The 26,872-nt window shown below is 37.2% G+C and overlaps 2 protein-coding genes across 9 annotated transcripts in view; both read right to left on the minus strand.

Moving 5' to 3' along the window:
* The window catches only part of camk2d2 (calcium/calmodulin-dependent protein kinase (CaM kinase) II delta 2), an 84,855-nt gene extending 66,931 nt beyond the window's left edge, over nt 1-17,924 (minus strand). For 3 of the 7 annotated variants that reach the window (XM_088342727.1, XM_088342724.1, XM_088342725.1), the window contains exons 1-2: nt 17,475-17,921; nt 5,163-5,257 (exon numbers count right to left, since the gene is read on the minus strand). In XM_088342727.1, coding sequence (XP_088198853.1) covers nt 5,163-5,257; nt 17,475-17,536 — 157 coding nt within the window. In that variant the 5' untranslated portion in view covers nt 17,537-17,921. Of the gene's footprint in view, nt 1-5,162; nt 5,258-17,474 lie in introns of all 7 variants that reach the window. The other 4 variants (XM_088342728.1, XM_088342729.1, XM_088342726.1 and 1 more) reach the window with 2 other exon arrangements.
* Nucleotides 17,925-20,024: 2,100 nt separating this feature from the next.
* Nucleotides 20,025-22,081, minus strand: LOC148361913 (interleukin-8-like). 2 transcript variants are annotated; one of them, XM_088341160.1, is made up of 4 exons: nt 21,943-22,081; nt 21,722-21,854; nt 21,527-21,613; nt 20,025-20,255 (listed from the first exon to the last, which is right to left on the minus strand). In XM_088341160.1, the coding sequence occupies exons 1-4, from the start codon at nt 22,004-22,006 to the stop codon at nt 20,243-20,245; spliced, it is 297 nt and encodes a 98-aa protein (XP_088197286.1). In that variant the 5' UTR covers nt 22,007-22,081; the 3' UTR covers nt 20,025-20,242. The 2 variants fall into 2 exon arrangements, with proteins under 2 accessions (XP_088197286.1, XP_088197287.1); XM_088341161.1 differs by lacking the exon at nt 20,025-20,255 and having other exon boundaries at nt 21,523-21,613.
* Between the last annotated feature and the right edge of the window lie 4,791 nt (nt 22,082-26,872).

A 26,872-nucleotide genomic window follows, 5' to 3' on the forward strand; every position in this document is an offset into this window, starting at 1 on the left:
CGGCTCCAAAGGTGTCTATTACCGACGGCGCGCTTCAGGGATCACATGAGCGAACGAAAGAGCAAATTGTTGCAGAACTCAGGAAGACTTAGCCAAGACCTTTCAAACATTGTGTGACAAGAGGAGGAAGATGGTAATGGACGGTGATATGTTAGCTTCGAGAGGGGGATTTTTTAAGGTTTATTGTTCTATATTCTTTATCAATTATCCATTATCCGCTATCGGTCAAATCATAATACGCTACAAAGCCAAGGTTAGCTTCGAGAGGAATATGCAAATCGCCTAAAGCCGTCAATGGCAAAGAACGAGTAACATGTGTATAGTGCAATGCTTCTAAATTAGGGGACTCCAACGTGGCACCCACAGGCACCTGGGTGCCCCCTGAGGACAGCTAAGGTGCCAGCGGACCTATTCTGAAAATAGCTCACCAGTGCTGAGTCAGTGTGCTCTTTCGAGTACAATTATTTTTGGGGGGTGATTTCCTGAGTCTATTTACCCATACTCATAATATTGAACCTGGTAATAACATAGTAACAACATAATAATAACATGTTCTGAATTATTTTCTATGATACCCTCACCCCCTTAGGAAGAAGAAAACTTCTCAGTCCCCGCAAATGCACCCACTCCCAACTTCAACTTAAATGTTGTTTGACCTCTTTACGGCCACATCATCCTGAGAATGCCCCATCTCTGGGAGCAACTGGTTAGTGCTTGGCTGGGAGACCGCTCAGGAATACCACGCGCTGTAAATCAGTCATTTTGGTGCACGCTTTGCATGCGACAGCACTAACAGCATGTTAAATAATATCATTTGTCTCAAAAAGTTTTTTAACTCATTCAATGCCAGACGTTCCTCTCAAATAGTAAGTGGGTGCGCCAATGTTTGCCATTTTGACTCATTTTGAAGGCCTACAAAAAAATTTGTTCTAAAGGACATATCAAAAAAGATGTTTTCAACTCTCATCTAAAAAAGCATGTTTCTGGGTTTTTCCGTTGTTTGGCAAACAACAATTACAAGAAAAACGGCTTTTTGTGAAAAGATGCATTTCAAGCAGGATTTTCACTTTAGTGCTTTTTTTTATCTACTTATGTGATACCGCCATTATATAAACAATGCTTTCTATAAACACAAGGCAACTTTCCTGGCAAAAAAAACTTTTATTGCAACAGCACTGAACTTATGCATGAACCATTCAATAACTTTTATACGCACTAGATGATTTTGGTGACGTGACAAGACGATTTCAATAACTCGCCCACACACTCTCATTCGCTGGATGGAGGAATCAAAGCAACACGAAGAAGTGGGGGCTTCACAATGTGCAGACAAATATCTGATGAACACCAATCCTGCCATCTAGTGGGGATTTATCATACTGATATAATTCCCAGAGGCTTGATACCTACTGATCATCAGCACTAAAGCCTTTAGAATAGTTTTTTAAAATAAAAGAAAAAACCTCAACTACGTTTTGGCACTCAGGGACAAGGATTCTGGAAATGTATTTATGCATTATGGCAGTTAATAAATTAAGTTCACCTCTGCATAATATTGTCTTGTTTTAATAATAAAATAAAAATAATGAAAAAGGAACAAATAATAACCAACTTACAAATGGAATTAGCTTTATTACTGAAACAGAAAAGATTTCATGTGCATCTGAAATTCAAAAATCTTTTTGTATCTACACAGCTGAGCCATACTATGCGCTATGAACCAAACGCAGATGCTAAATTTAAATAAAACACTCTGCCAATGAGCGCACTACTGCCCCCTAATGTAGTGGAGGTGCAATTCTACTTTCTTCTAGGACAGTAAAAGAATGTTCTCAAGGGGAAATGTGCCACCCTTGATACCCCATTACCACTGATATAGTGTAAAGGAGAACATCATTGAACGAGATCCAGAAAAGATCATTCTTTTGTCATGGATTAATTTAAATTTGAGCCAGCCTCAATATTTTGGCATTCATTAGTTAAAAACAGACGGTTCTGTGAGAGATGGAACCACATTCTTGCAGACAAAAAAAATATTTCCAGTGAGGTAGCGCTCGGGAAGGGCGCCTTATTTGAGATAATACAGTGATACCTAAATGTACAGGTTGAATTTGTTTATGTAACTCAAATCATATCGAGTTAGTGTCATCAATCAAAATAAGATGAGACTATAATGATCCCAGTTTATTCATCTATTTAGTTATTTCTATAGTTAATTCTATTCATGTATATCTGTTTATTTAAATAGCATGTATTCATAATTGTATCTATATTCTTTTTGAAATTTGCTCTATCCATCCATTTTCTGCACTGCTTATCATGAATAGGGTTGCAGGGTGCTAATCTATTTATATATACAGTATTATTTTTTATTTATCTACACAACTATTATTCTTTTATATATATTATGTAGTAAATAATTTATTCTATTTGATATTTTATAAAAATGCAGCAAATATGTTTTGGACTGCATTTTTGTATGACATTTCTGTATGTTTAGATTTGTTTATTTATAAAAAATAAATAAAAAATAATTTAAAACTATTATTCATTTTTCAGTTTTTGTTTCTATATCCATCCATACATATTTTGCATTGCTTACCCTCATATGGAATCCATCCCAGCTGTCTTTGGGCAGTGAGCAGGGAACATCCTGAACTGGTTGCCAGCCAGTCCCTTTTCTATATATTTTATTTTTTATTTAATTTGTTGTGTACATACCTACAGTATATTTATTTCCTTATTATTTACTTTTTTAAAAGTGTATTATATACAGTATATATATATGTATATATATATATATATATATATATATATATATGTATGTATATATATATATATATATATATATATATATATATATATATATATATATATATATATATATATATATATATATATATATATATATTTCCATACAGTACATATTACATTTTATGTATATTTCTTTCTATCTGTCTTTCTCCCCAGAGATAAAAAGAGAAATATTACTGAGGAGAACAGAGGATTCGACGTTTCTTGGACCAAACGATTTGCTTTCATTGCCAATGCAGATGGATTACCTGAGTGTTGGCTTTTTAAAAAAGACATTACAAAAAGAGAAATGTAGAAAGAACTTTCCAACGAAAGCATGCTACATTTGTGGCACCAAGTTGGAAGTTAGAGAAAAAGTGTGATTGCATCACATCTGGAGAAATTGGATGAGCCAAAATTAGATTTAAGAAGTTGATTGCATCTCCAAACTACACTACTGCAGCAAGTTTATTTGCAACCCAGTAGATCATAAAGCGGGAAAACCCGTTCAGAGATGGTAACTACATGAAGGACTTAAGAACAAAAGTGAAATAATACAGAAAATTAAAGACATCACTCTCTCCAGTAGGACAGTTAAGGGCAATTAAAGCCAGTCCCCAAACACAAGCCGGGGACTGGCCCAAAGTGAAAATTAATATATTGCAAGGAAACATTTTTTCCTTTATTCAAGTATCATTTTACATTTTTGTCTGTCGTCAGCCTGAACTGAGTATATATTTAGCGGTAGTATTGTCTAACATTGCTTTAGCGGTCGCCAGGAGCGACAAAACCGACATTAGCAACTACCATTAGCAGCTTCTTTCCGTTTTGATCAGTCTGGCCATCGGCCTGCAGTTAAATTTTAGATTTGGCTGTCTCTGTTCATGTTTGGTTCAGTTACATCGAGTTTCCCAGAACTTTATTTCATGTTTTATTCATTTACAGTTCCAATATTTCTTGCGCTGGCCTCCTTTTATATTTTGTTCAGTTACAGATAGTGTGCCTGGATTATATTTCATGGTCTTGTTGTGGGACCCCGTTTTTCCGTCCACATGCAGGAATGCTTCTTGAATCGTCTCACTTTAATGTTTTTTCTTGTTAGAGCTTGTTGGTGTCCAACATATCCTACACTGTCCTTGTTTTTGTTCAGTTAAAGCTTGTGAGTGTTCCAAAACTTTCTTTCTTTCATCATACAGTATAGTCTTCCCATGTTTTGCTATAGTGTCCCAATCCTCCTTTTGGATGTTATTCAGTTAGATTTAGGAAGTTTAGGTATAGGCTATCCTGTGCTGCCTTTGTTCATGTTTTATTCAGTTATAGCTTGTTGGTCTTCCAAAACATTTTTGCTTGATTTTGTCGATCGATCCATCCATCCATTAACTGCACTGCTTATCTTAAGTAGGGCCACAGGGTGCTGGAGCCCATCCCACTTATCCTCAGGCAGTCGGCAGGGGAAACCCTAAACTGGTTGCCTGCCAGTCGCAGTTAGAGTTAGAGTTCCAGCCTATCCTTTACTGTCTTCCTTTCATGTTTTAATCAGTTACAGCTAGTTAGTGTCCTAACACTCTCTTGTTTTATTAAGTTAGTTAGTGTCCCAACCTATCCTGCACTGTCTTTATTTTATGTCCCAAACGTACTTTCTTCAATATATCCAGTGCTGTCTTTCTTATGCGTTTGTTCAGTGTCCCAAAACTTATTTCATGTTTCATTCATTTATAGTTAGGGTTCCATCATATATGCCCTGTCTTATTTCATGTTTTTTGTTCTGTTACAGCTAGTGAGTGTGCCAACATTATATTTCATGGTTTGCTGTCATGTGAATCTGTGTTACAGTAGTTTTAATGTATGAATTCTGAAGATCCTAGTAAACTTTGTATTTTTATCACTGCACACTTTCCGATACCAATTCATTTTCTTTACGTACTCTATTTTTTAAAATCTTGTTTTTGTGTTTATGTTTATGGGATCAGCTTCTCTGTTCATGGCAATGTTAGTCATATCGTTATAAAGATATACCTTGCTGTTGTATACTTATATAGGTGCACTAGCAACCAGAGCAGTGGCTACAATTACATGAAAATAACTGGGTCGGCTTTCAGAGGCCTGCCCTTGGGATGCCGAGACTGGCCAGAGCCTTGAATCGATTGAAAACGTACATGCAGACACGCACAAGAAACACTCTTTCCCTTGCAGTGTGCATATAAAAAAACAATCCAATAAAAATTACTAAGATTGTTTGTGTTGTCCACTCCACAAACACACACTTGCACTTAGTGCCATCATCATCAAGCAGAGGCTGCAATATTCACACTTGACGTAACTATTGCTCATGGGACGCCTGCTGGAGCTTGTTTGGATAGGAAGCTTACCTCTGGCAGAGAGCTTCTTAGTGTTGATGATTTTCGCAGCATACTCTTGACCAGAGGAGATCTTTACGCACCTTCTGACCACAGAAAAGGCCCCCCTGGGAAAAAAAGTGTGGATAATGGGTTCATGTTTATGTGAGAGGCATGTTGTAAACAGGGGGTAGGTTAGTCAACACAGTGTAATTAAATAATTAAGCCTTTATATTGTATGGTATGCATTTATATAGTGTGCATTTATATAGAGCTTTTCAAGTTAATGAAGACCTCCTAAAGCGCTTTACAATGTGGTTTACACTTACCCATTCACACACCGATAGTAGAATAAAAATATTAATTGCCGGGCTTGGTGTTGCCCAGCTAGGCGTTGCCAGGCATTCTACTTAAGCAAGGTTGTTGGGGCTGTGGTTTGCTGAAAAAGCGCCAGGAAGCCGATAAGGAGTGCCAAAGAGCAGTATGACCATATGTAGTTCCAAAGGTGCGTGCACATAAAAGCAGATATTTATCGATTTTGTCTGTATTTATTGGCGGTGCCTCGCGATGAAATCTAGTTAAAGACACTCCCAGAGGCCTAAAGTACTAGTGTGTATATTTTCATGAAATTTGGTTCAGATGTTTCGTAGCCTATAAGTCACATACGAACACACACATACAAACACACACACACACACACGCACACACACGTTAAGTAGTGATATAATAGTCCAGATACATATAGTCGTTGCTATTGTAAAAAGCTTTAATTCCATTTTTTTGTCTTTTCAATTAAATGTTGCCTGAATAGAATGTCCAAAAACTGCCCAAAAAGATAGCAGGCCAAGAGATGTATATTTTTGAAATGGTAGCAACAATATATGAAAAATCAAATATTATCTTTTCCCCCTCATGTATTGCTGAGGTATAGGAGCCGAGACTGCATCAGCAGATACTAAAAATACAATCTGTTTTTTCCCCTATGCCTTGGCCCATTTTTTTGACCTGCGACTCAAAAAAAAATTACCAACCCTGATGTATGATCATATGCTACATGTCATATTTAGTAAATTCTGTTGTCTTATAAACAGGGTTGGGTAGGGTTACTTTAACTTGATTACTTTCAATTACTTTTGGATTACTCCAATACCAAATATGCTAATAAAAGACAAAAGAAACTAAATATGAATAAAATTACTAAATTTTGTGCAGGCTTGGGGAGTAACGGAATACATGGAACGGCAAAAATGATGTTGGCAAGCTGTTTGGATTTGTTTTCATTTTGTTTCTGTCGCATTTTATGTTAGTTTTGCCGGAGATCAAAGAGATCAAAGCCAGGAGAGAAAGCTTACCACGTGTTGTGAGTCATAATTTTATTCATATTTAGTTTGTTTTGTCTTTTATTAGCATATTTGGTATTGGAGTAATCCAAAAGTAATTTAAAGTAATCCAGTTAAAGTAACCCTTATAAAAGAAAATTGCCACAACCAGCTCTTAGGGCGCAGTTTGGACAACCCTGAAATATTCTCTTAGACTGAATTGAGATCCTACCTATTTACAGCATTATTATTTCAAGTCATAGTTGTTAGAACAATTTATTCCTTTGATTGAGATGAAATTCTGAGATAACGAGAAGTTTTGTCTGTTTTCAATATTAGACAAATGCAAAAGAGATTTAATAGGATGCCAGTTCCTTATTTTAATTGTAGTTGTTGGTTGTTTTGACTATTACATCATTATCACTATCGGCCAATCGTGTTGCTGTTTGTTGATCCCACACCCCTTAGGGTTGATCTCTTTTTGCTAACTTTGAAGATTTCAAGAAAAGAGGTGGCTGAGAGGAAGCCGTCAAAGAAGGCTTCCAAAGGCTTGCTTCTCTCTCCATTTCAAAATCCATTGTTGTTTACTAAAGCTTAAATAAAGACTTGTGAATTAAGAGTCGTTCTCCTAATCCAGAAAAAAACAAATGAATATATTAAACTACAATAGTAGAAAGGAAAAAGGGTAGTTTTTGTCCAGAGAGGTCTCCAACCTTTTTCAAGCAAAGGGGACTCAGTTTGATATGCTTTTTTGAAATTGCAACTTATGTTATAAATATATTGTTACTTTGCAATTACCATGCTGTTACCAAGTTAATTATTGCAATTAGGGTAAAAAAAATAATTTTGCAAAAAAATCACAAAGATAGAACAGCTCAGCGGACACCTCAGCTATCCTTAGGGGGCACCGTGGTGCCCGCAGGCACCACGTTTGAGAGCCATTTTTCAGCTTAAGCCCGATTTAGTAAACGTATCAAACTTTATATAGCAGTCCTCAGCTGCCACTGGGGAGTCACCTCCGAGTCGGCGGAGTTAAAAATAAATATTTTACGCTCACATTTCAGCATCGTATGGATATACTTTGCAGCCGTCCCAGAGCTCATCTCGCTTCAGGTAAATGGCGTTCCAAAGGGCAGAAAAGCGACCATCGGACAAGACAGGAGCGCTCGGTAGATTATTAGGTAGCGCTTCTTCTGATTGGGGCACATGTCTGAAGACCCTCAAAAAGTAGGTCAGCTATATTTGAGGGTGCCGCATCTCTAAAAGCAGCCATGGACAGGACTGCCTGCCTCAGCTCCTCTCAGATACACACACACACACACACACACACACACACACACACACACACACAAGTATTTTGCTATTCATCTTTTGTTTCGGGTCTCTGCACTTTCCCTGTTCAAATCCTGCTGCTTTTCTCCCCAGCGATTTTTGGTAGACACCGGTGAGGGTGGCTCTTGTATAAGGATGACCAATGTAGCCATACTCAAAAATAAATTGATATATTAATGAATGAATAAATTAATAAATCATCAAATGAGAAAACTAAAAACATATATAAAGATAGAAAGAGACCCCTCACTACTTTGCACTTATCACTTGTTCACTGCTTTGCGAATGGAATTGTTTTTATTGTTATTTATATCAACGTCAATCTATGTATTACATATTAATGCTTTGTATCATCAGAATTTACTACGTTAAGCAGAAATTTTTTGAAAAAAGTTCACATTTTTTGTTCAGCAAAATTTTAAAAATCTGTGACTGGCTGTCAAATCTTTATCTGTATTTTTTTTTTAATTTCAGGATTATACTCTTATATCTGTTTTTATGTATTGTAATTAATGCATTAGTTTGGTTATTTATTTTTGGGGGAAAATTTGGAGGTGATTAAATGGCTAAAAAAATAACTTTTGCAACTGTCGGTTAGTTAAAAAAAACAGTAAAAAAAGCAAATAAACAAACAGATGTGTAGCTTGTTGCTTTGCATCCTACAAAGTGAGCAGCTTGCCACTAAAGCTTACCTCCATTTTCTAAGGGATTTGGCCAAGAAATGCAAACGGAACATGTTACATAACCCCTGCACTTGTCTACCCGCCGATTGGCTGTGAAGTGCGGTGTGGAGTACATCTGCACGCCGCTTGACAGCGAGGGTTTTGTTTTGGAAGTCAAATGAGGGAAAGCTACCCAAGACGGAAGAGAAACCGGGGAAAGTGAGTGCTTACACAAAGCAGTGTGTAGGAGCTTGGAGGGAGGGAGAAATGCATTGCTTTAGGATAAACCTAAAAAAAAAAAAGATTTAAGACAAAAATCTCTGATGTTAAGCATATTTTGTCTATCAATAATTCCAAATTGTCTACTAGCTTCCTTTCATTGCTTCTAGACGTGTGCCTTTATATTTAAGCATTTAACCAATCATATTTGCAAGGCTAGGAAATCTAACCGTAAGCCTTCACAAAATATCCTAAAAGCTGTGCACCATAACATCAGTCTTCAAGAGAGCTACTGGTTTAGCCCAATGCTTCTCAATTATTTTCTGTCGCGCCCCCAGTCGGAAGAAGAATCCTCTCGATCCCCCTCGACCCCCAAGCTCTCAACCCCCATACAGGTCGCGCATCCCCGCAGCGCGGGGCCTTTCAAGAATTGCCTAACTCTACCCCACGCAGTCCGTGTTTCCGGCTGCCTCAGCACGGCGACTGCTGCGTCTGACCCAGAAAACTGGGTACACAGCGATGGCTGGGGTCAGCCAAAATCATTTCTTCTCCGCTCGAGTCCTCACACATAAAAAAGGAGATTTCACTTTGAAGAAACAGCTCATAGACCCACTTTGTTTGTGAACGACACGTCACTAAATCAGACTGGAGCTAAAGGCCTAAGTGTAAAAGGAACAGCCTGCCATGGTCGAAGTATTAGATTAATCTATCAGTTATTTTATTTTCAAAACCAGAGGTCTCCAACCCAGTTGTAAATGCATTTCTGAAATGACAACTGATGATATTATGACTATGTTGTTAGTATGTTAAATAGGCTCAGTCAACACTGGTGAGCTATTTGCAGAGTTCCACAGGCACCTAGCTGTCCTTAGGGGGCGCCCTAGTGCCTACAAGCACCACATTGGAGACCCCTGGACTAAGCGAATCAAATCAGCTTAAAGGGATAGTGTATAATATTTGACCAGTAGATGTCGCTGTATGGTGTAGTCAACCGAAAAACGAGTGCTACAAAGCACAAGGAAGAATCCAAATTAAAAAGGTTCAAAGAGACTGAAACACACCATTTTACTTATTTCTTTTTGCTCAGCCTTTTTGAGGTTTCGGGTACCCGTAGCAGCAAGATGGCAGAAAAACCCGTCCGCTCAAATTAGGTGAGGCTCATGTTATGTAAAATAAATGCAAATTCCTAGATTTACGAGCATTTAAAAAAAATTTCTACACTGTAAAGGTATTTTACTCCTACTGTTGTTGCATTAATCCTAAAATGAATCTATAAGAGTGACAGTGTAAAACCTATGTAAACTATTTTTCATTCACCAACACTGGAGGTTATTGTGTACACTTTTACTCAACACCAGAGGAGATGAACACTTTGACAATGCATACTTAATTCTGGTAAATTTACTGTGTATATATGTCATTTGCCAGCAATCCCATTGGGAGGGCAAGCATGAGCATTATGCAACTAGAGGGCGTTTTTGCATTTACCTTTTGAAATTAAATAAAGGATCTTGTCTTTCCTGTCTCTTACCAAAATTCACAAATTACGATCCTTGTTTACGCTCACTGTAGTTTTCCTAAATATTTAATATTTCTCTTTACTGGTGGTACAAAGGATTGAAGGAGAAGGTAAACGTAGGGGTCTCCGTTGAAAGGAAAATTGTACATATGACATTTTCCACCTAAACAACACACTCAGAATCCAGAAAACTAAAACAACTGATTAAATAAATAAAATGAGAAAAGGGGGATAGCGGTTTAGTAACAACATATACATTAAATAAGATATATCAGTAATAATCATTTTAACAATTAAAATAGTAATAATAGATGGAAAAAGAAAACTCTCACTTTAAAACCGAGCTCCATTGCTGCGCCGCATGTTTCATTTTATGCTTGCACGTGGCTTGCTAGAAGTAGAGACACACTCTAAATATGGATGCATACAATTGTGGCATACACTGTATACAGATGGATACATATGTGGCATTTCCACTGTGGGGGTACACAAGAAATGTCCCAGATTAATCAACCAATACACATTAAACTTTTTAGTGAGAGTAAACTGTAGTTTGCAGGGATAATTCGATTCTGTCCAGAGTGTTTTGCGGAATAAAAATATCCCAGATAAAGGAAACTGTTTGTGCACAATAATGCATTAAGGATTAATTGTTTTACACTAATGCATACATGTGAATATTTTTGGGAAACTCACTTAATGCCGTTGGTTATGGAACTGATTAACCGCAAAAATTGAAGGAATACTGTACCTCTAAAATCAAACTTTCCAATTAAATCCCAAAATGGTCAATAATGGCGCTGACCATTATTCAGCATTTTTGGACCAAACTGTGATTAAAGGAGTTTCAGCTGTTTCGGAGTCTACCAGCCACAGCTTTACATAGCAGCAGAATTTTTTATTTCGATCCAACAAAAAGATCGATAATTCCTGAAAGGCTGAAATTCTAAACAATTATCTTATAAAAGAAATGGTTGGCAAATAAATTCGAAGTGTAGTTATCTGTTGCTTAATTGATCTCGTTTTACACCTCTCACATAGGACTGAAATATATAGGCGCAGTTGTTGACATCTAAAACATTAGATACACCTGAATAATCTCATAATTTCAAATACCATAACTAAATGATCCATATAATAATAGAAATACAGCATCAATAGTCATTACACAACTGACTAAGAATGGCCTCAATTGTCATGATCTGACACCCCATCTTCCTCTGTGAGTGTGCTAACTTGGGGTGAGTGGCAAGAGAGTGCTCACCGGTGCCCAATCAGTGTCTACAACTGCGCTTCATTATATTGACTGGCTCCTAAACCAGAGATTGTTCGGTCATTGTGATAATGTTGGTTTAAGATCAGGTAATTGTATCATTGTAATCCTGTGCAGTCCTCTGAGACATTTTTGTGAATAAGGGCTATATAAATAAATTCGACTTGACTTGACTTGACTTGCGATTTTTATGGTCACTTGGGGGGCGGCAGTGGCTCAGGAGGTAGAGCGCTCGTCTTGGGGTAAAGAGATCGCAGTTCGAATCCCGGCTCCTCCGTGTTACAGGTTGAAGTGTCCTTGGGTAAGACACTGAACCCCTAATGCCCCCAATAAGCAGGTTAGCGCCTTATATGGCTGCAAGGCCGCTATTGGGAAATGGGAAGCACACTGTAAAGTGCTTTGGGAAGTCTTGACTTGAAAAGCGCTATATAAATGCAGATCATTTCACTTAATTTCATTAGGTTTGTTTGGCCTTGTTTCCTGCTTCCCTGCTAATGGGTGCACACGCATCTCATATCATGACTACTTATTTACACACTGTTCCAAACTGCTCTTCTTCTGTGCATGATAATAAATAAAAGGTGAACGAGCTGCCAGTATGGCTGGTTACATTTCTTCTTTTTGCGGCAGAACACTGAGACTCGGTTACCAGCAACTCTGTTGCTAACCCTCAAGTACTGCGATCAATTTTTTCCACGCTCGTGATTAATAGTTCAACAGTGCTGCACACGGTATCGATCAAATTCTCAAAAGAGATATCAGTGATGTCATCACTAAAAAATGAAAGCCACTGGCACTTTGTCTGTACTTAAACAACAAATACATCTTGGTTTTTGATTATTGGCAAAGAAGGTTTTCCATACAATTATGACTTTACTTTAGGATTAGAGTTGCCAATGTGACAAAACACATTTCCTTTTTTTGGTATTTCTACAACAGGTGTCTCAAACTCTCGGCTCGGGGGGCAATTGATGCCCATGGGATGCTAATTTGAGTCCCTTGTCTTAATATGAATGTTTAAGTGCAGCCCATGTTAATTATTCATTAGTGGTTGATTGATTGATTGATTTCTATATTAATATTGTATTCTATGTTGCCCTTTTCTCTCATCCATTAATTTTCATACATTTTGACTCCGACCACGTTTTGATCTCCCGTCCTGGCTAACGACTCGTTTTTTTCCATCTGCTACACTACGATCTCCCGCTCCGGAAGGTCCACTTCCGCATTTGGAACACGTTCCGATTCTGTGAGCGGCTTGCTTTCCGCGTCCAGCAAGCACCGGATCGCGGGCGCTGCCTTTCCTCTATATCTCAATAAACTTGTGATTAACGTTATGCATCTAGGTCCTACTTCCGTTCTGGTCTTGACACCTTTGCTCTGTCAGCCCCTAAGTAAATTGAGTTTGAAACCCCTGTTCTACAATTACATATTTAGTAATGGGTTTAGAGGTTTTGAAAAATCTCAAATAGCAATACCTTGCAGTATTACGGTTTATTTTGCGCAGTTTCGCTACATTGCGGAATTCCATTGTGTTCTGCATTCTGAGTGGCTAAACAGTCACCCGGCCCCTTTTCTGACAATTTCTGTTGTGGTCTATGTTTTATAAAGACGTAAAAAGCTTGATGAACCTATATTACATACACGTAAGTCTTTTTCAATTTCAAGGTTTCTATAAGCCAACATGTCCAAAAAACACTCTAGACCGACTGCAACCGGGCCTAAAAGGCAAAGAAAGATGCTTTTTATCGCCAACAAAGTTTTGACATATCGAACCTCCCCGTGCTTGCGTGGGTTTCCTCCGGGCACTCCGGTTTTCTCCCACATTCCAAAAACATGCATGTCAGGTTCATTGGCCAGTCCAAATTGTCCCTAAGTGTGAATGAGCGAGTGAATGGTTGTCTGTCTCTGTGTGCCCTGTGACTGGCTGGCAACCAGTTCAGGGTGTCTCCTGCCCACTGCCCGAGAATAGCTGGGATGGGCTCCGGCACCCCTGTGACCCTACTGAGGATAAGCGGTGCAGATAATAATAATAAAACGTTTTGACAAGCTAAAGGGAGGTAAAATTAGTATTACATAACGTCCACATGATGGCGACAGAATGTTGTGTTAAGTTAAGTGGATAGTTTTGAAAAGTTCAGAATCAAGCTTTCATTATTTTTAATATAGCCTGCCAAACAAAACTGGCAAAAATACAATGGTTATATATTTTCACAGTAACAGCAAAAGCGCATAACCCACTTTTTCGGCCAAATTGAGATTTTTACCTAAATCACTTTCCCATAGAAATCCACTATCTGCACAAGAGCCAAAGTCGGTCAACCAATCATATTTCATAAAACCAATCAATAGTGCAATATGGTAGCAAGATTATTTTTAAGATTATAATTTGACTGTATCGAAGTTATTTGTATTCTATAAAGTACATTACTTTTCATTTTTGTTTGTAATGCTCTTTTCATGCTTCATTTTTGTTGTCCACTTTATGAAGATAAAATCTCATCTTAAGTAAAGTGGATCGTGTGCTGAAAACGTCACTTGATAAAACATTTAAAAGTTGATCAAATCATTTGATTTCAAACCTTGGAGAATCGTTAAGTTCTTTTGTTACAGACTTTGCAGTTGACCACTGATTGTTCTTGTCAAATTGCACTTAGTATTTTTTTTATTTACTGTTCTACTGCATCTAATCAGTCTGTTTTAGGTTCATAGGGATTAAAAAAATATGCATTTTTATTTATTTTTTGTACGAATCATCTATTTGTTAAATAAAAGATGTATTTTTTACTGTACCCATTTTCTTCTTTTTAGTATCATTTAGTATCATTTACCACAATTAAATCAACTTCATACTCAATTTAAGAAATAATAAATCTGATTATTTAACTCATCGTTTTAACTGTCGATGATGAGTCCACTATTAAAATAAGTTGATAGTTGGAGCGTTACTTATGTGACAAAATCACATTACATTTCTACTATTTCTACAAGGACATGACTCTAGCCACCTCCCACTAGGGGGATATGGCCGTGGTGTATATATATATTTATATATATATCATCTCATCTCATCTCATTAGCTGCACCGCTTATCCTCAGTAGGGTCGCGGGGGTATTTATATATATATATATATATATATATATATATATATATATATATATATATACTGGACTGTCTCGGAAAATTAGAATATTGTGATAAAGTTCTTTATTTTCTGTAATGCAATTAAAAAAACAAAAATGTCATACATTCTGGATTCATTACACATCAACTGAACTATTTCAAGCCTTTTATTATTTGAATATTGCTGAATTTGGCTTACAGCTTAAGAAAACTCAAAAATCCTATCTCAAAATATTAGAATATCATGAAAAAGTATACAAGTAGGCTATTCAACTAATCACCTGAATCATCTCATTAACTCGAAACACCTTGCGAGGGTTTCCTGAGCCTTAAAAACACTCAGCTTGGTTCAGTAAACTAAATCACAAGTATGGGGAAGACTGCTGATCTGTCTGCTGTCCAGAGGACCATCATTGATACCCTCCATCAGGAGGGTAAGACACAAAAAGAAATTTCTCAAAGAGCAGGCTGTTCACAGAGTGCAGTTTCAAAGCATATCCACAAAAAGTCTGTTGGAAGGGAAAAATGTGGCCGGAAACGCTGCACAACCAAGAGAGATGACCGCAGCCTTTACAAAATTGTGAAGAAGAGCCGCTTCCAGAATTTGGGGGAGCTTCAAAGACAGTGGGCTGAAGCTGGAGTCCAGGTATCAAAAGCCACAGTTCACAGACGTGTCCGGGAAATGGGCTACAATAGCCGTATTCCCATGGTCAAGCCACTTCTGAACTCAAGACAACGGAAGAAGCGTCTGACTTGGGCTATAGAGAAGAAGCACTGGACAGTTGCAGAGTGGTCCAAAGTCCTCTTTTCAGACGAAAGCAAGTTTTGCATTTCATTTGGAAGTCAAGGCGCCAGAGTCTGGAGAAAGGCTGGAGAGGAGCAAAATCCAAGTTGCTTGAAATCCAGTGTGAAGTTCCCACAGTCAGCAATGGTTTGGGGAGCCATGTCACCTGCTGGTGTTGGTCCACTGTGTTTCATCAAGTCCAGAGTAAATGCAACTGTGTACCAAGAGATTTTAGAGCACTACATGCTTCCATCTGCTGAAAATCTCTATGGAGATGAGGATTTCATTTTCCAGCATGATCTGGCACCTGCCCACAGTGCCAAAACCACCAGTAACTGGTGCACTGACCATGGCATCACTGTCCTTGATTGGCCTGCTAATTCCCCTGACCTGAACCCCATCGAGAATTTGTGGGGTATAGTTAAGAAGAAGATGAAAGACACCAGACCTGCAAATGCAAATGAGCTGAAGGCCGCTATCGAAGCATCCTGGGCATCAATAACACCTCAGCAATGCCACAGGCTGATTGCCTCCATGCCACGCTGGATTGATGCAGTAATCCGTGCAAAAGGATTCCCAACCAAGTACTGAGTGCATCAATGGACATTTTCAAATGTTTGATTTAGTTTTGCTGTTATAAAATTATTTTTTTACTTGGTCTGAGGAAGTATTCTAATATTTTGAGATAGGATTTTTGAGTTTTTTTCAGCTGTAAGCCAAAATCAGCAATATTTAAATAATAAAAGGCTTGAAATAGTTCAGTTGATGTGTAATGAATCCAGAATGTATGACATTTTTGTTTTTTTAATTGCATTACAGAAAATAAAGAACTTTATCACAATATTCTAATTTTCTGAGACAGTCCAGTATATATATATATATATATATATATATATATATATATATATATATACATATATATATATATACAAGGACATATTAAGGAAGGAGATTAGGTGGCTTGAAAAGTCCTTTAGAGATCAGTGTTTTTCAACCACTTGTGTGAAGTGAGGTATTGGCCAATTGACTAAAAAAGCATGCCATTGTTCAGTATCTTTGATTTCTTCTAGTCATCAGCCGAGTAACTGGGACATTCATCCATATCAGTAGGTGGCAGCAGTTTGCCATTTTTTTCATTTGTAATTTTTTTTTTGTAAATCTTATTTGAAATAAAATTCATAAGATTCAACTTTAGTGGATGCTCAAAATAAGGAGAGAAGACAGCAATGGATTTTAAACTTGAGAACACTGAGAACAGGGAGAGAGCTTTCAAATAAGGAAGTCAACCTGTTCTAAAGGTCTTCTACAGAGCCCTTTCTTATTCTTAAATGTGTAAGTTTGCACAGAGAAATAACAAGAATACATCAACTGTAAAACCCTTGCACATGATTTTCCTTATGTGTGTTTTTTTCTTTTTTTTTTTTAATTTAAAAACCTAAACTGTCAATTTAAGCAATATGATAATTTAAGATTAAAAAAAAACAACAACAACATGAAAGTAGTGCCAGGGATCAATTTTAAATTTTTAAAGGACGGTGTGCCTTGAGATTTTTTAATTTAAAAAAAGGTCGAAAAACACTGATATAGATAATCTGCATTATTGATGTTGGATACACGCGAGCTTTAGGATCTCATCTCCAAAAGGACCATAATCTTTAGGCCTTTTAGTTTGGGGGGGTGGGGTTACGGTAAGGTTTATGCACAAACTGAGCCAGGGAATGACCACACATGCACGCAGTGAGGGGTTTGCACAAAATAATTGCACCCCTCCCCTTCTCTTTCTATCATTCGATATGGATGCCACAATGCAAACACTGGCCACTGTACAAGACCAGGCCGTGACGTCACGCTTGACGCAACCAACATGAGCAGGGATTGGAATAAAATGTAGGATTAAGACAAATAGGAGGCGATTGAACATCCCTGCAATGAACATGGCAACCCCCCTTGCACACCCCCGCAAACGTGCACGCGCTCAGTTTCCTCATGCACGCGCTGGAATCCGTGTCCTCAAATAAAGGCATCCATTACGTAATGCAATATTACACAGCCGTGATGCAATGCAATGAAAACAATGATAATAATAATAATGTTAATAATAATGAAGCCTTACTTCCCCAGCTCCTCGAACAGTTGATACTCGTCGGTAAATCTCGTGCAGATCGTTAACGCCATGGTGAAAGTGGCGCCCCCGGGATGTGTTCTCTCACTCTCTTCGGTTCCGTGTCAAATTCCACGGCCACTCGCTTGCAATCGTCCGATTTCGTTGTCCAAGCTACCGGGGAGGTTTTCATGCACGCACGGCGCTCATCTGCAGGAGGTCTGGTGATGAAGAGGAGGAGGAGGGAGAGGAGGAGGAGGGAGGATTGAGGAGGAGGGTGGTTGGTTGCAGCGGCACAGAAAAAAATAAATAAAATATGAAAGTGCTCCACTTAGGACGAATACTGTTTCGGTGCAAAAAAAGTGGTTGTTATAAGTCGTCTTGTAGCGGCATGTTATGGCGCATTTGCGTGACGGTACGTGCACTGCGACTGTAAGCTTGTTCTCTACCGCAACGAGCTCGGCGACCCCCGGCTGCATGCTCCGGCCCGCCCCCTCTCCTCTTCTGCCACGCATCTTTACAGCACAGGCGCCTATGAATTGCAAGCATGCTATCTAGGTCATTTTTTTAAATAAAAGCGATTTGGGGCGGACAAAATATCGTGACATAAAATATTAATCATAAATGTTGAAAGATACTGTTGCAGAGCTGACATGTGACAAGTACACGGATAGAGATCACAAAATCACATTTTTTTTAACAACCGTCCCTAATATACTGTATTTTATAACTGCGACCCCTAGCGGCCGGAAATAACACCAGAAACGGGGGTGAACTCGGATAAACAGTTACTTTTGTCAGTTAGGGTGGGTCAGTTATGTCACCCAAGAAGGCCATTGTCAATTTGCAAATATAAATATAAATATAAATATAATATATATATATATATATATATATATATATATATATATATATATATATATATATATATATATATATATATATATATATATATATATATATATATATATATATATATATATATATATACATATATATATATATATATATATATATATATATATATATATATATATATATACATATATACATATATATATATATATATATATATATATATATATATATATATATATATATATATATATATGTATATATGTATATATACATATATATATATATATATATATATATATATATATATATATATATATATACAGATCGAGTATAAGTTGTTATTGGATTCTGGCATTTTAACCTGATCTTAAAACTTCGACGCCTTAGAATATTTCATTGCTGAAGTTAGCTACTTCTTTTACTAATAATAACTAGTAAGAATAAGGCTGTATTCCTTGGAAAGGGTAACTATACGTGTACTGTTGTTTTATTTCTTAATGATCACAAACATTGTTTGATTATTATGTGTTTTGCTTCAACCTTTCGCATCACTGCAAGCCCTAGGGCCCATCTATCTAACCTAATCCAAACTTATTTATACATCAGAATTTGTGTGCATGTGCGTGTGCGTGTGCGTGTGCGTGTGCGTGTGCGTGTGCGTGTGTGTGTGTGTGTTCGGATGTGGCTGGTAGACTCCGAAACAGCTGAACTGATTTTCGTGAAAAATTTGTGTTTTTAGCTAGGTTTCGTGTCAAGGCTGATGAATACAACTAAATCGATAAACAACTGCCTTTGTGTACAATCAGCTCTGGAGCACCATGTGGCCATGTGGCTCTTTGGTGCTCCTGAATGGTTTCCCGCTCCTTTTTCAATAAACCACCGGCTCAACAAACCCCCGATGTTGAATGCTCGGCAACGTTAAGCCTGGCAACGCCTGGCCATTATGCTTATTGCTAATAAATCCAATATTTTAACGCCAACTCGCAAAGTCTTTACGAAGCACACAAGATTTTGAATGAATAACGAGAAAGGCATTGTGGGAGGTATTTCAGCCAATAACATATATCAGCATTTTAATGGTGCTGTGACAGAAACCAATAGCAGACCAGAATTCCGTATGATTTTGACCAACAGGAGACTGACATTTTAGAGATGTAACTCACAGTACACACCAACTCTGACAGCTTTGAATTTTTGAGCACGCAAAATCATTTGTTGTTGATACCGTATAGTGAGGAAAATGCTGAAGGGAGGGGTCGGAACAAAATCTTTTTCCACACAGAAAAGTGAAAACATCCTAAGGTGCGTACGCTGTATCCCCTGGGTCTACAGAATAATTCTACACAAAAACCACCTTTGTTGTTGTCGTACAGTAGGAAATAATGCCGTAAAGAGGGGCCAAAAATCAGTGCATTCCTCATCGTCACATGAAAACCTAGTAAACCATACACTCTGAAACTCGGGGGCTCGCTGTAAGTGATTTTGCTCAAACATTGTGAATGTGTCAAAGATGCTACGATACAAGGTTGTACACTTTTCTCAATTTTCAATGAAAAAGAGATTAAAAATAGTATTTGAGTTTTTTATTTATCAAACAGTTGTCCAAAAACATTCAAAAAAATTGCATGACCATATAAAAAAAATCATAAATACAATAAATATGTCAACCTTAAGTTAGTGCACAAATATTAAATATATTATAACAGTAAAAGTTCCATTCAATAAAGACTCGGAGTGTCCGCACGCTTACGGTACTTAAAAATAAATACTGTAACATGTTTGATACAAACATTACTCATTTGTTGATGGCTCAAGTAAGCTGCAGTCTTCTGTTTTTAAATAAGAGTCCTTTGATCTGATCAACACTTTTTGGTATTTGTTCCAAGGTTTTGAAAATCCAGCTGCTGGAGCATTCAAGATCCTTAGCGTCTTTTGCTGTGGGGGAAAAAAGAAAGACAGATTTTTAACTTTTGGATTCTTCTACACCAAATGGAAAGTTTATTAGGCTATAATCGAATGAATTACTAATTTACTGTTAGCTAACAGCTAATGCAATTTTTTAATGCTTAAATCGTAATGATTTTTAACACTAGATAATGGTATAATTATAACATAAATCACACTCATCTCCCAAAATATAAATGTGTATTTCAAGAATATACTGTATCTTTAGATCCCAAAATATCATTTGTCTTAAAATGTAATTTAAATCAATAACAATTTACGCTTCTCTTAATTTATCGTATCTGTTGGTTAAAGACGACCTCTAGAGGGCATCTGGTTGAGGCACACTTGCAAACACATTTACTGTACTGTATATCATTTTATTATATTTTTCTGTGATTTAAATTGGCGTGTCTAGTAAAAAAAAAGATTAAAATTAGCTAAATTCTTTTTTGGTATATAGTAAAAATCTTTTAAAATAAGATTTTTATCTGGAAAAAAATATGATGTAAGATAATTTAGCCCAAGTTAAGGATTTTTTGTCATTTTACGGGAAAAAAAATGACACAATAATGGGAAATGAAATGATCTGCATTAATATAGCGCTTTTCAAGTCAATGACTTCCCAAAGCGCTTTGCATTGTGCTTCACATTTCCCAATAGCGGCCGTGATCTGTGCAGCCATGAAAGGCGCTAACCTGCTTATTGGGGGTATAGGGGGTTCAGTGTCTTACCCAAGGACACTTCGACATGTAACACGGACAAGCCGGGATTCCAACTGGGATCCCTTAATCCTAAAACGATCGCTTTACCTCCTGAGCTACTGCCGCCCCGACAAATAAGACAAATAAGAAATTAATAGATAAGCTAAAGGTTCTGCTGAAAACATATTTTCTAAATGAAAAAAAACATGCCACTTACCACTTAAGGTATTATGTTCAATTTTAGGATTTTGAATTATAAAACACACACACACTTATATATACATAAAATAGGTTTGCTCGATTTTAGGATTTTTTAATTTTATTTTACTCAAACAATTGAGAAAAACATTTACAGAAAATAAGACTGACAGGGGAAATAATTGCAAATAATAAATTTGCAAAATGTTCTTCTTTTTTAGTGTACTGATACAGTATGAGCACCAATATCGAAACCTGTTTGGTACTTGCCTATGTTGTACCCTTACTATTGATAACCACATTTTGCTGGTCTAATAGTACGACCAATCTCCAAAAGTAGTTGAATATACTTAAACTTACTTATTCAGGATCCTCTCGATGACTCTCTTCACCCAGTGAGCGTCAGGGTCAAGGCACACCTCCTGACCAGTCTTTTTAAGTGTAGCACTGCAAGAAAAAAACAAGGGTGCCTTTAGAAAATGCAGACTCCGGTTGTGACCCTTCGCCAAAAATTGTCATCTCAAATATGAAAATATGGGGAAGAAAAATCCTTACATAATCTCAGTCTCTTCGCAGTGGGAGTTGGCAGGAATCAGCTCAACTTTCTCGATGTGGCGACCGATGGGTCTGCTCTCCGTTTGGATGCAACGGCAATGCAGTTCCAATCCCAGACTCCTTAAAGCCATTCCTGATACAAACAAATGAAGTTTAAATGTAACAGTTTGGATGCAATAACAATTCCTCATCTCCACCATGTAAAATAAAAGTAGACTTACCTTCACTGATGGCCGCCGAAGCCAGCAGGACCACCAAAGCAGCGAGGATTACTTTGTTCATCATGTTGTCGTTTTGCTTTGAATATATTGGCGAAGAAGTAAGAATTCGGTTTGTTGGCTTGTCTCCTTTCCTCTTTCCTTTTTGAGCTTTGCTCTGTGAATGTAGTGCTGAAGGGAAGAGTGTGTCGTTTTATAGAGCGTCGCGTGAGTCAGCTCACATGCAGGTATTGCGCAAACTGGGATTAGTGGCCGGGGGCTGGGAATTTACAACGAGTAAGGAAATTTGATTGACAGATGAAAAGTATGAGACACACGCATTGAATAGTATGTCACAAAAGTTTGTAATCAATTAGCATGTGATTGGAATGTTTGGCATGTTTTACATTCATTAGATCTTGTAAAAATTGATCAACTAATGCCTGATTCACAGGTGACTTACAGGTGTGCTTAGAACGAGAATGTAAGCAGTCATCAAGTAAAGTCAGCTTTTACAACAAATATTCTTATTTAGAATATATTTGAATATGCCTAGGACAATTTCCATTTTTGCTTGTTGTTAAAAAAAAAAAAAAAACTTAAAAACCAATCAACAGTTACCAAAGTTGTCGTATGAGCTTTCCCAGACTTTTTGTGTCCTGCTTGCGGGGATCAGTTAAAGTCAGGTTTTACAACAAATATTCTTATGTAGAATAACTGTGAATATACCTTTGACACTTTTTCTTGCTTGTTAAAAAACATTTTAAATCCTTATTACTATTAGACAATCTTGTTATTTGAGCTATCCCAGACTTCAGTATTGCTACGTCCACACAAACATGCCGAAAGATGTGAGAGTACTATCTCAAATTAATTACTAAAAACGTTTACAGTGATCCCTCATTCATCATAAGGATTAGGTTCCAAAATAAACCCCTCAAGGGCAAAATCTTTGAAAATCTTTGTATCTGTAGTTATTTTACATTTAAATAACTTATTATTCACTGAAACCAAACAACAAATCCTCAAGCATTTGTTTAACAAAACAAGGTACTGTATAAGCCTTTCATCAGTTGTTTTTTTTCCTTTATTTTACAAATAACTTCCGTCAAATAACAATAATCAGGCAGACTGTTTAACTAATCAGAATGCAGAACACAATACATCAGTGATTTTCAACCACTGTGCTGCGACACACTAGTGTGCCGTGAGAGATCGTCAGGTGTGCCGTGGGAAATTATTCAATGTCCATTTTTAAAATGTTATAAGGCATTTTTGAATCATTTTCTCCAAATATAATGTCAATGTCAAGTGTCTGTGCTGTAAAAACCTGGGGTATTATAAATTATATTGTATTTAAACATAATGTTCAGTGTAATTTCATCACAAAATTTTTCCAATGTAAAAAACGTGCCCTGGCTCAAAAACAGTCGAAAAACACTGCAATACATGATGCAAATCTGTGAAGTAGCAAAACCGTTAAAATTAAACCGCGTTATACCAAGGGATTACTGTATACTGTATTTACTGTATTACTATATATTTATTTTAGAAATTCAGAAAATAAGATTCTCAGATATTAAGTAATTCCAGATTTATTTTCATCTTAAAGCAGCACTTCTCAATTATTTTCTGTCATTCCTCACCTTGGAAGAAGAAATCCTCAGCTGTGGAACGTAATTGGCCGCTAAGTGCAAAAAGCACTGCTCTGACATGCTACTTTTGGAATAGTAAGGGCATCTCAAGTTGAATGGAATTGAATGTATTGTCATTGTAACATGGGAAATACAAAACCAAAATAAAAAGTGTCACCCTGATGGTGACAAAAATTAAAAAAAAGAAATAGAAAATACAAGATTAAATAAAATAAAATAAAATACCCATTCCACACATTTCTAAACCTGCGACACAAAAACGTTGCTCAACTTTTGACTAAATTGTAATTACAATTTTCTCATACTTATCTGGAAAGAATCCCTCCTGATTTTTTAGGAGATCAAAATGATTGTTTTTGATCCTCTTAACGAGCATATTTTAATATATATTTTTGAGCAGCTCTACATTGTCAAAGAACTGGTAGTTCTTTATATTGGTACTCAGCTAGATTAATCAATCATATAGAGAGGGGATGGAAGATGGATGTTGCATATACAGTATATTGTGTACTGTATATGAGACAAACATGAATCACTCCATCCATTAATTATCTGCACCGCTTATCCTCACTAGGGTCGCGGGGACCAATTTTAATTTTAATGTTAATGTCTCATCTCATCTCATCTCATTAGCTGTACCGCTTATCCTCATTAGGGTCGCGGGGGGGCTGGAGCCCATCCCAGCCATCTCCGGGCAGTGGGCAGGGGACACCCTGAACTGGTTGCCAGCCAATCGCAGGGCACACAATTCTTTTTTAGCATTTTTAGCTGGGATTTGCTCCAGATTCATCGCAAAAGCTCAAGAAAGCAGATGGATGGAAAAATTCCAAGGGAAATTCCTGAATTGTGAAAGTTACGTATGCAGCCAAACCCTTAAAATGAAATCACCTCAGGCCATACACTTTAGAGTTTGATGATGCATTTCAGCAAAAAAAGATAAGTCATCATTTAAAGAAAGCATAATAATTTTCAAAATAACTGTGTTTGGGTTTTTCTTTGGGCTATTAGTAGGTTTAATTAATTGAAAAGTACAAATATCTACATCAAAAGATGAACAACAGAAGCAGTAGCAGTTCTACACTTAATTACTCCCTGGGCCCCTCCTGTATTCATAAACAGCAAATCACAGGATAACACACATTTGAAAACACACTAAAGGAAATGCAGTTGTACAATGAAAAGCAATAGTTCGGTGGCCTTGGGGGTAGGGCGCCCGCCCAACACTGGGAGCTCGCTGGTTTGAGCCTCGGCCAGGTCCCTGCTTGGCGCTCAGCATTGAAATTGGGGGATTTGGTCACCTGATGATTCCCAACACGATGTTGCAACACATCAGTTGGGTTGTATCAATCTAATAAAATGTTCACACTTGTAATCAAAATACTCACAAATGTCTTGTATATTAGTTCATCTCCAAGCAGGGGTCTCCAAGCTTTTTCAATCTGAGAGCTACTTTTTGTTCCAAATATGCGCAAAGGGCACCAAGTTTGATATGAATTTCTAAAATAGCCACTTAGCTAGATGGCTTGCTAAATAACTAAAAAAAGTAGTTTAATAGTTAGGTAGAAAGGTAAACATGTAAATAAATAAACTAAAAGGGATCTATATAGATTATCAAAAGAGGAAGACGTCATTTAAAAAGCCAGATAGAAAGCTTAAAAAAAATAAAAATAAAATTTTTTTAAAAAAAAAAAGCTCGCTAGAAAGGAAGATAAAATTAAATTTAGCTTGATAAGTGGCAAGTGGCATAAAATTAAAATCTTAACTAGATAGCAGGCAAAAAATGTAAAAAGCTCACTTGGTAGCTTGCAAAAGAGCTAAAAAGGTAGGAGGATTGCCATCTACAATGCTAAAAAGTAAGCCAGCTAGCTATCTAGATTCTGATTCTACCCACTTAATTAATTGCTTAAAAATACTTATCAATACTTATAGATTGTTGAAGCCCATGAACTACAATTTTTATATATATTTTTTTTATTTCTAGGATAATAACTTATGTTGATACTATTTTGTTACTATGTTACCAGGTTACTTACTTAAAAATAGTGTCAAATAGCCTCGGTCAACCAATAACCAATAATAAATCACAATAGAACAGGTCCGCAAGCACCTCAATTGTCCTTAGAGAGCACACTGGTTCCTGGGGGCTCCACGTTGGAGACCCCTGATGTAAACGATTCATTCGGATTGCTCCAAAAATCCAATATTTTGTTTCAAAATCAGTGGCTTCCTTTCCTAATGCTGAACATTTCAAGAGGTGAGTAATGGCCTGCAATTACGCGTCATACGTCATGTGCTGATTAGCATATTAATTTTGCCTATAACAAGTACTGTATTTTCCAGATTATAAGTCACAGTTTCATAGTTTGGCCGGGGGTGCGACTAATATTTGAAGTTTCACATTATGATATCTTTGAGTTGTATGTTTATAATAAATGTACTGTATATCACTTTCCATGTTATTTTTGTACTAAACCGCAAGAGGGTGCTCTAGGCTTGTGTTGATAATTTAAAACTTGAATGTGATGTCGAGGCTTTTCGTCTATCTCCCGACTGGGGGGGAGTTGTATCCCGGTAAAAATGACACAGAGAATGAATATTCAATTGGATTTAGTGATTTGAAGTAAAACTGATAGTTTGTTAGGCATGTTCTTTATGCGACAGTTATCTGAATAACTCTTAATACGTTACGTTATTGCTGACGTAAATAAGATATACACATACATGTAATATAAGTAGATTGTCCATCCATTCATCCATCCATCAATCTTCTGCGCTGCTTATCCTCAGTAGGGTCACGAGGGTACTAGAGCCTATCACAGCCATCGTCGGGAAGTGGGCAGGGGACACCCTGAACTGGTTGCCAGCCAGTCCAAAGGCACATAGAGACATACAGCTATTCACGCACAATTTGGACCAGCCAATCTACCTGCAATGCATGTCTTTGGAATGTGGGAGAAAACCGGAGTGTCGGGAGAAACCCCACTCAGGCACGGGGAGAATATGCAACCTTCGCACAGGTAGGGCAGTAGCTGGAATTAAACCCCGAACCTCTGCACCGTGGTTCTGCGTGCTAACCACCCAGCTGTCATGGCGCCGTTAGTATACCGTAATCTCTATTTTTTTCCGATTATTTTTATTTCCTTTCAAGATGACAAGTATGTTTTATCCAATAGATGCGACTTATTCATTTTTTTCCCTTCTGATTTGTGCATTTATGGCTGCTGCGACATATTCTAGAAAGACTTATAGTCCGGAAAATACAGGATTTCATGGCCCCCTCCTTTACAAATGTTTAAATG

Source organism: Urocampus carinirostris, chromosome 8 (assembly GCF_059441175.1).
Source record: "Urocampus carinirostris isolate Australia breed hairy pipefish chromosome 8, RoL_Ucar_1.0, whole genome shotgun sequence".
NCBI lineage: Eukaryota > Metazoa > Chordata > Actinopteri > Syngnathiformes > Syngnathidae > Urocampus > Urocampus carinirostris.